We start from the raw sequence: 11,353 nt of genomic DNA, 5'->3' as shown, positions 1-11,353 counted from the left end.
GGAGATACCTCTAGCTAATGGTATTGCAACTTGTCACCTTTTGCAAAACTTTCCATTAATTACTTATTAAGTTATGATAGGAAAATCCAGCATGCTTGTTAAGGGAATACATTTAGGATAAGAGTTTTTTTGAGCTAGATTTTAAAAATTAATTATAAGTTATATTTTGTTGAAATTTTAAGTTTTGTATAAATTTTGACTTTTCTTCATTCCTGTAAAATAGACAGTTGACCTATCACAGATTAATGTAATTGTCACAACCTTATAGAAAGTGTGTTATAGGAATGACCAGCACTTACATATATATAAAATAAAATTAATTGATGGTGATCAGTCTTCACAACCAGACTAATTTACATCTATATATACCTCAGTCTATAACTCTAGACATCATGTGACGTTATCATACCATGCAGGATCAGTACTTATCTGATAAAACTGTGTGTACAGGAAGTTTATCATAGCTAAGGCTTGTACAATATAAAACTTAATTGGGTCCCTTCAAGTTACATACTGTAGATGTGTCCCTTGGTAACATGTAATAACTTAAGGTAAAATTCTATATCAAATGTAAAATTTGTTAACAACTGTATGATATGACTTTGGTTTTGAGCATTATTTGGGTGATTTCTTTCTAATCATTCATGATTTTCTACACCATTTTCACCATTTTTTATGTGTAGAAAGAACGACAAAAGTTAGCAGGATATCTCAAGTAATTCATTATTCTAAAATCTATACAACATTGAAATTTACGAGGAAAAGCAATCAATTATTTGATTAAATTAATTAAAGCACTTTCTCTTCTTTAAGACTGTAACTGATATCAGAATAAGAAAATATTTTGACATAAAAAACACGAGGAAACAGATCCAACGATGGGTTGATCATCTCATGAACATGGTACCTGTTATATCTATAACAATAATTTAGTACCGATAACATACAGAATATGTTTAGAGTGCAATAAAAAATTAATGGACGTTATAAAGGTATTAACATAAATGTACTACCATTCTAGATGATTTATACTTTTGATGTTGCTATATCAATATGTATGTAAACTAAATACATGTACATGTAATATACTTTATTCACGATGGTTATCAAATTAAATTTTACTCTCACAATACCTGACAATAGCTATGTGTAATTGATGTGATATTTACCATAAAGTACAAGCTACACCTGTATTATATTGTATTTTTTTCTAAATATCTAATATATCTAACCATTTTGACTATTAAGTACAGCGAATTTAAAATTTGTAGACCAGCTGATATAAGCGATATGATATGAATCTGTTCCTTAGATTAGCAGTTATGACAAATTTGTCTAACAGCTTAGGAACATGCTTTAAAGATGTGAATTTGTATTTTGATATGCTAAGTATATGTATAAATTGTTTGCTTAAAAAAGGAAAATATCTTGTATAAAAAGGACAACTTTTAGCGAAGGTTCCGACAGCTATTTAACATATACACACAATTGGATATGAAAATAAATACAATCTTTAAGTGTCAAAATTTCTAGTTACAATACATAAGAGTGGATTCCAAATTCATCTATAAAGAGAAAAGCACTTTTGATGAAAACATTCTGAACAGGATTATATTTGTTACTTTGTGTTCCTGACCAGATAGAAATTGATGAAAGAAAAATTAAATTCAAGTTGATCCATAATCAGGATATAATTGTAATAAAGTTTTGTAGAACATGCATGTTACACTACTAGTAAGACACAAACATTTTAACATACACACATACTCAATTAATACATCATAAATATGTTCATATAAAGTATATGTCTTTTAAATAAGAAAATTTGTAATTCATTATGCCTTTTTCAACAATTCAAATCATTTAATAACAAATAACAATTTTTAACAAATAAAAGCACCATCTTTTAGTTGAATGTTTTTCTTTGGAGAAATAGTCGAGAATTCTTAAAAAAAATCTATAAAATATATTCAATAATTGAATGAATGCGGTGGTCATCAGTAGTGCACTGTACTTCTCCTATGTACATGTAGGCATTAGTAGTATTTCCCCTATGTACAGTATGTGAAAGTTTATTGAACATTAGCTAAGCCCTATTATACCATAGTCCCTGATCGTGATAATCATTGATAAAAATAATTACAATATCAATTAATAAGTCTGAGAATCTCGTTCATATTTTCATTGAGAAACACAGACTTTGACCTGCTATGTAGTATCAAAAGTCAATATAAAATCCATACAGATCTCTCCTCCTTGAGCTGTTTTACGATATTAAATCACAGATCTTTAAGACAGTCAGTCATTGGTGTGAAGTTAAATCACAGATCATTGTTTTCTTCTCGTTTTCTTCTTTTCACTGATCACAAGCCATTTTTCTCTCTAGTTCAAAGAAGCACTTTCTCATGCAATCAGGAAATAAAGCTTGGTTCCGAAAATGAGATGTCAGGGAAATGGTGGTTCCAGATGAATCCTACAAGTTAGACACATGTAACGTTTTCTGTGACATGTATTGTGTAAACAGTGGGTGGATGAGCAAGTCTTTGGCTGACGGCCGCTCCTCTTTCTTCTGTTCTAAACACCTGAGCATCAAGTCTCGAACCGGGGGCGAAAGGTTTTCTGGGATCGGGGGCGGCTCTTGTGACGTAGCGATCTACAAGGGAGACAATCCAAGGAATGTTTAGAGGAAAAAACTTTAATTGAAAATATAGATGTATAATTTTACTATTAGAAAGATCAGGAAGGTAATGACAGTCTCCTGGACTATATGATTAAATCATAAACATTAGATTACCAAATTGGGTTTAACAAAGGAAATGGGAGAAACTTAGGGAATGTATGATGTGTGAGTAATTAAACACTTACAATTTTTTGTTGGCATACAGGTTTATTCTCTTTTGCCAATCCCAGACTTACCTTGAATATAAGAGCCAGATGATTGGAGATATCTTTAGCACCCCAGGGAGGTTTAGCTGTAGCCATCTCGATCATACAGCATCCTATACTCCATATATCACAGGCCCTGCCATAGTTCTCACCCCGTAACACCTGTACACGATAAAAGTCATAACATATACCACAGGCCCTGCCATAGTTCTCACCCCGTAACACCTGTACACGATAAAAGTCATAACATATATCACAGGCCCTGCCATGGTTCTCACCCCGTAACACCTGTACATGATAAAAGTCATAACATATATCACAGGCCCTGCCATGGTTCTCACCCCGTAACACCTGTACACGATAAAAGTCATAACATATATCACAGGCCCTGCCATGGTTCTCACCCCGTAACACCTGTACATGATAAAAGTCATAACATATACCACAGGCCCTGCCATAGTTCTCACCCCGTAACACCTGTACATGATAAAAGTCATAACATATATCACAGGCCCTGCCATAGTTCTCACCCCGTAACACCTGTACACGATAAAAGTCATAACATATATCACAGGCCCTGCCATAGTTCTCACCCCGTAACACCTGTACACGATAAAAGTCATAACATATATCACAGGCCCTGCCATAGTTCTCACCCCGTAACACCTGTACATGATAAAAGTCATAACATATATCACAGGCCCTGCCATGGTTCTCACCCCGTAACACCTGTACATGATAAAAGTCATAACATATATCACAGGCCCTGCCATGTTCTCACCCCGTAACACCTGTACAGATAAAAGTCATAACATATATCACAGGCCCTGCCATAGTTCTCACCCCGTAACACCTGTACATGATAAAAGTCATAACATATATCACAGGCCCTGCCATGGTTCTCACCCCGTAACACCTGTACACGATAAAAGTCATAACATATATCACAGGCCCTGCCATGGTTCTCACCCCGTAACACCTGTACAAGATAAAAGTCATAACATATATCACAGGCCCTGCCATGGTTCTCACCCCGTAACACCTGTACATGATAAAAGTCATAACATATATCACAGGCCCTGCCATGGTTCTCACCCCGTAACACCTGTACAAGATAAAAGTCATAACATATATCACAGGCCCTGCCATGGTTCTCACCCCGTAACACCTGTACACGATAAAAGTCATAACATATATCACAGGCCCTGCCATGGTTCTCACCCCGTAACACCTGTACACGATAAAAGTCATAACATATATCACAGGCCCTGCCATGGTTCTCACCCCGTAACACCTGTACACGATAAAAGTCATAACATATATCACAGGCCCTGCCATGGTTCTCACCCCGTAACACCTGTACACGATAAAAGTCATAACATATATCACAGGCCCTGCCATAGTTCTCACCCCGTAACACCTGTACATGATAAAAGACATAACATATATCACAGGCCCTGCCATAGTTCTCACCCCGTAACACCTGTACATGATAAAGTCATAACATATATCACAGGCCCTGCCATAGTTCTCACCCCGTAACACCTGTACATGATAAAAGTCATAACATATATCACAGGCCCTGCCATAGTTCTCACCCCGTAACACCTGTACATGATAAAGTCATAACATATATCACAGGCCCTGCCATAGTTCTCATCCCGAAAATGGTGACAACCTGCCATGCGACCACATCTCAACCCGTAACACCTGTACACTTGGGAGGCCCCGTTTCAACACAATAGTGGTAATAAAGACATTGTTTGGTCTTTATAGACAGGTTTGACCTGCCATAGTATATCTCAGTGTATTTAGAATGAACTAACCTGATCCTTCTAAGCAGAAACGTCCATGATTCGTAACCCTATATTTTGGTCATAACATGGCTGCCATATGTTTCACCCCGTAATTTGTACATGTACATAAACTATATAACCCTTGTCATAATATATTTACAGGCCCTGCCATGTCATTTAGAATAGACAGGTTTGTCACGTACTGTAAAAGTCTAACCCTTGAGGTCCTGCATGTGTATAACATGGTTATGACATGCCATGGTTTCACTAACACCTGTATAATAAAAAATAACATATATACAGGCCCTGCCATGGTTCTCACCCCGTAACACCTGTATAAAGTCATAACACCTGCCCTGCATTTTCTAAGTAACACCTGTCAATAATATATACAAGGCCTTGCCATGGTTCTACATACACACCTGTAACCCTGACATGAGGTCACTGTGTAGTTCTCACATGTACATGGTGTATCATGTAAAAGTCATAATACTATATCATGCCATGGTTTCTCACCCCGTAACAGTAACATAAATGTTAACATATATCACAGGCCCCTGCCATAGGACCACACCTGTATCTGTAAAGTCATAACATATATCATCCCTGTGTCAGGACATGGTTGTCATTACCACAAAGTTCTTCATGTATACCACTAATAGTCATAAGGCATATACACTATAATGTTATGGTTCTCATGAGGTAACGTATGATGAGATGATAGTTCTTCATGTATAATGACCTTATAGTATCTGATGATAAGTTCTTCATGTATAATGACCTTATAGTATCTGATGATAAGTTCTTCATGTATAATGACCTTATAGTATCTGATGATAAGTTCTTCATGTATAATGACCTTATAGTATCTGATGATAAGTTCTTCATGTATAATGACCTTATAGTATCTGATGATAAGTCCTTCATGTATAATGACCTTATAGTATCTGATGATAAGTCCTTCATGTATAATGACCTTATAGTATCTGATGATAAGTCCTTCATGTATAATGACCTTATAGTATCTGATGATAAGTCCTTCATGTATAATGACCTTATAGTATCTGATGATAAGTCCTTCATGTATAATGACCTTATAGTATCTGATGATAAGTCCTTCATGTATAATGACCTTATAGTATCTGATGATAAGTCCTTCATGTATAATGACCTTATAGTATCTGATGATAAGTTCTTCATGTATAATGACCTTATAGTATCTGATGATAAGTTCTTCATGTATAATGACCTTATAGTATCTGATGATAAGTTCTTCATGTATAATGACCTTATAGTATCTGATGATAAGTTCTTCATGTATAATGACCTTATAGTATCTGATGATAAGTCTTCATGTATAATGACCTTATAGTATCTGATGATAAGTTCTTCATGTATAATGACCTTATAGTATCTGATGATAAGTCCTTCATGTATAATGACCTTATAGTATCTGATGATAAGTCCTTCATGTATAATGACCTTATAGTATCTGATGATAAGTCCTTCATGTATAATGACCTTATAGTATCTGATGATAAGTCCTTCATGTATAATGACCTTATAGTATCTGATGATAAGTTCTTCATGTATAATGACCTTATAGTATCTGATGATAAGTTCCTTCATGTATAATGACCTTATAGTATCTGATGATAAGTCCTTCATGTATAATGACCTTATAGTATGTATCTGATGATAAGTCTCTTCATGTATAATGACCTTATAGTATCTGATGATAAGTTCTTCATGTATAATGACCTTATAGTATCTGATGATAAGTTCTTCATGTATAATGACCTTATAGTATCTGATGATAAGTTCTTCATGTATAATGACCTTATAGTATCTGATGATAAGTTCTTCATGTATAATGACCTTATAGTATCTGATGATAAGTGTATAATGACCTTATAGTATCTGATGATAAGTCCTTCATGTATAATGACCTTATAGTATCTGATGATAAGTTCTTCATGTATAATGACCTTATAGTATCTGATGATAAGTTCTTCATGTATAATGACCTTATAGTATCTGATGATAAGTTCTTCATGTATAATGACCTTATAGTATCTGATGATAAGTTCTTCATGTATAATGACCTTATAGTATCTGATGATAAGTTCTTCATGTATAATGACCTTATAGTATCTGATGATAAGTTCTTCATGTATAATGACCTTATAGTATCTGATGATAAGTCCTTCATGTATAATGACCTTATAGTATCTGATGATAAGTCCTTCATGTATAATGACCTTATAGTATCTGATGATAAGTCCTTCATGTATAATGACCTTATAGTATCTGATGATAAGTTCTTCATGTATAATGACCTTATAGTATCTGATGATAAGTTCTTCATGTATAATGACCTTATAGTATCTGATGATAAGTTCTTCATGTATAATGACCTTATAGTATCTGATGATAAGTTCTTCATGTATAATGACCTTATAGTATCTGATGATAAGTTCTTCATGTATAATGACCTTATAGTATCTGATGATAAGTTCTTCATGTATAATGACCTTATAGTATCTGATGATAAGTTCTTCATGTATAATGACCTTATAGTATCTGATGATAAGTTCTTCATGTATTATGACCTTATAGTATCTGATGATAAGTCCTTCATGTATAATGACCTTATAGTATCTGATGATAAGTTCTTCATGTATAATGACCTTATAGTATCTGATGATAAGTTCTTCATGTATAATGACCTTATAGTATCTGATGATAAGTTCTTCATGTATAATGACCTTATAGTATCTGATGATAAGTTCTTCATGTATAATGACCTTATAGTATCTGATGATAAGTTCTTCATGTATAATGACCTTATAGTATCTGATGATAAGTTCTTCATGTATAATGACCTTATAGTATCTGATGATAAGTTCTTCATGTATAATGACCTTATAGTATCTGATGATAAGTTCTTCATGTATAATGACATTATAGTATCTGATGATAAGTTCTTCATGTATAATGACCTTATAGTATCTGATGATAAGTTCTTCATGTATAATGAACTTATAATCTGCCTTTTCAGTTATTTTCTTGCAGCTAATCCTTGATGTATCAATTAACACATAAGCTTACTGGACAGAATATGCTAGACTTACTAATGTATATTTTAGGGGCTAAAAGTCAATAATTTGACAGTAAGTACCTGGCATCCATTCCACGAACATATTAAAGTGACAGCCCTGCCGTGTGGCCCCCAATATCCTCACGATGTTGGGGTGGTTCAGTTTGGTCATCATGTGTATTTCCTCTGTGATAGTTTCCACAACCTTCTCCTGCTCAGACGCAGTGTTACGGCAAAACGAAAGCTACAAAAAACAAATAATAGGCTTTATAAAGGATATTTAGAAACAAAACAAATGTAGGAAGTATTCAGAAAGTGACAGGCTTCACATAACCTGTGAAAGCTAATGTAAACAAACTTCACTGCCGAAAAACCTTTCCACAGAGAATAAATTATGGGATTAAGAATCACTTTTTTGTGGCACTCAATTCTCGTGTTTTCTAATCGCTTGAAAAAGTTGGTATATAGTACAAGACATGCCACAAAACAGCAAATATTGGTCTACCTACCGTTATATCAAACTAGCATAGAAACTGTCAATAGCTAACTAATACCCCCGGCTAGTCCTCATTTGAGACCTTAGCAACCAAGTTATGTTTGCCATTTTCAAAAATAAGACCATTGTTCATACAGCCACACACAGGCTAATCGGGGTAGAAGGCCAACTATGTTGGAACTCTGACAAACAGACTAATTCCCTATGAAATATATCCCAATCAAACTTCATAAAGCAGAGCACAAATTATAGGGCCAAAGTGTCCCCGAGATGAGTTGTCTCCTCTTGACCTTTAGTTCATACCTGTTTGACAGCCATGATGACACCACTCTTCACATCCCTGGCCTGGTAACATGTACTGTAGGCCCCGGTCCCCAGTAGAGGGCCCTTCACCCAGTGGACGTTCTCCAGGAATAGTGTAGGCTGGTCACCGTCCACATTGTCAGATACATTCTTACCATAGTCCTATAATCATACAAACAAAATAATGTTATATACTATTTTTTTTCACTACAAACACGACAACAAAGAGTAATTAATAGAAAAAGTGTTAATGTGACTTTATCAATAACTTACATCTAGTCCTATAATCATATAAACAAAACAATAATGTTATAGTAGTTACGAATACCTGTGACTTATCAATTTTAATCTAGTATAATACAAACAATAATATCATACCTGTTTCTTCATATTTACCGACAATAACATAGAGTAATTAATAGAAAAAGTGTTACTGTGACTTTATCAATTACTTACATCTAGTCCTATATTCATACAAACAACGATAATATCATACCGTGTTTCTTCATATTTACCGACAATAACATAGAGTAATTAATAGAAAAAGTGTTACTGTGACTTACTTTATCAATTACTTACATCTAGTCCTATATTCATACAAACAACGATAATATCATACCGTGTTTCTTCATATTTACCGACAATAACATAGAGTAATTAATAGAAAAAGTGTTACTGTGACTTTATCAATTACTTACATCTAGTCCTATATTCATACAAACAACGATAATATCATACCGTGTTTCTTCATATTTACCGACAATAACATAGAGTAATTAATAGAAAAAGTGTTACTGTGACTTTATCAATTACTTACATCTAGTCCTATATTCATACAAACAACGATAATATCATACCGTGTTTCTTCATATTTACCGACAATAACATAGAGTAATTAATAGAAAAAGTGTTACTGTGACTTTATCAATTACTTACATCTAGTCCTATATTCATACAAACAACGATAATATCATACCGTGTTTCTTCATATTTACCGACAATAACATAGAGTAATTAATAGAAAAAGTGTTACTGTGACTTTATCAATTACTTACATCTAGTCCTATATTCATACAAACAACGATAATATCATACCGTGTTTCTTCATATTTACCGACAATAACATAGAGTAATTAATAGAAAAAGTGTTACTGTGACTTTATCAATTACTTACATCTAGTCCTATATTCATACAAACAACGATAATATCATACCGTGTTTCTTCATATTTACCGACAATAACATAGAGTAATTAATAGAAAAAGTGTTACTGTGACTTTATCAATTACTTACATCTAGTCCTATATTCATACAAACAACGATAATATCATACCGTGTTTCTTCATCATATTTACCGACAATAACATAGAGTAATTAATAGAAAAAGTGTTACTGTGACTTTATCAATTACTTACATCTAGTCCTATATTCATACAAACAACGATAATATCATACCGTGTTTCTTCATATTTACCGACAATAACATAGAGTAATTAATAGAAAAAGTGTTACTGTGACTTTATCAATTACTTACATCTAGTCCTATATTCATACAAACAACGATAATATCATACCGTGTTTCTTCATATTTACCGACAATAACATAGAGTAATTAATAGAAAAAGTGTTACTGTGACTTTATCAATTACTTACATCTAGTCCTATATTCATACAAACAACGATAATATCATACCGTGTTTCTTCATATTTACCGACAATAACATAGAGTAATTAATAGAAAAAGTGTTACTGTGACTTTATCAATTACTTACATCTAGTCCTATATTCATACAAACAACGATAATATCATACCGTGTTTCTTCATATTTACCGACAATAACATAGAGTAATTAATAGAAAAAGTGTTACTGTGACTTTATCAATTACTTACATCTAGTCCTATATTCATACAAACAACGATAATATCATACCGTGTTTCTTCATATTTACCGACAATAACATAGAGTAATTAATAGAAAAAGTGTTACTGTGACTTTATCAATTACTTACATCTAGTCCTATATTCATACAAACAACGATAATATCATACCGTGTTTCTTCATATTTACCGACAATAACATAGAGTAATTAATAGAAAAAGTGTTACTGTGACTTTATCAATTACTTACATCTAGTCCTATATTCATACAAACAACGATAATATCATACCGTGTTTCTTCATATTTACCGACAATAACATAGAGTAATTAATAGAAAAAGTGTTACTGTGACTTTATCAATTACTTACATCTAGTCCTATATTCATACAAACAACGATAATATCATACCGTGTTTCTTCATATTTACCGACAATAACATAGAGTAATTAATAGAAAAAGTGTTACTGTGACTTTATCAATTACTTACATCTAGTCCTATATTCATACAAACAACGATAATATCATACCGTGTTTCTTCATATTTTACCGACAATAACATAGAGTAATTAATAGAAAAAGTGTTACTGTGACTTTATCAATTACTTACATCTAGTCCTATATTCATACAAACAACGATAATATCATACCGTGTTTCTTCATATTTACCGACAATAACATAGAGTAATTAATAGAAAAAGTGTTACTGTGACTTTATCAATTACTTACATCTAGTCCTATATTCATACAAACAACGATAATATCATACCGTGTTTCTTCATATTTACCGACAATAACATAGAGTAATTAATAGAAAAAGTGTTACTGTGACTTTATCAATTACTTACATCTAGTCCTATATTCATACAAACAACGATAATATCATACCGTGTTT

At 33.0% G+C, this 11,353-nt stretch overlaps 1 protein-coding gene across 1 annotated transcript in view; it reads right to left on the bottom strand.

The window, feature by feature from the left end:
• Positions 1-7,834: 7,834 nt before the first annotated feature.
• LOC138326561 (mitogen-activated protein kinase kinase kinase 1-like) overlaps positions 7,835-11,353 on the bottom strand; it is a 43,606-nt gene continuing 40,087 nt past the window's right edge. Inside the window, exons 15-16 of the mRNA XM_069272657.1 lie at positions 8,582-8,743; positions 7,835-8,026 (exon numbers count right to left, since the gene is read on the bottom strand). Coding sequence (XP_069128758.1) covers positions 7,835-8,026; positions 8,582-8,743 — 354 coding nt within the window. The remainder of the gene's footprint in view (positions 8,027-8,581; positions 8,744-11,353) is intronic.

Source organism: Argopecten irradians, chromosome 6 (assembly GCF_041381155.1).
Source record: "Argopecten irradians isolate NY chromosome 6, Ai_NY, whole genome shotgun sequence".
NCBI lineage: Eukaryota > Metazoa > Mollusca > Bivalvia > Pectinida > Pectinidae > Argopecten > Argopecten irradians.
This window is presented reverse-complemented; position numbering and strand designations above follow the sequence as displayed.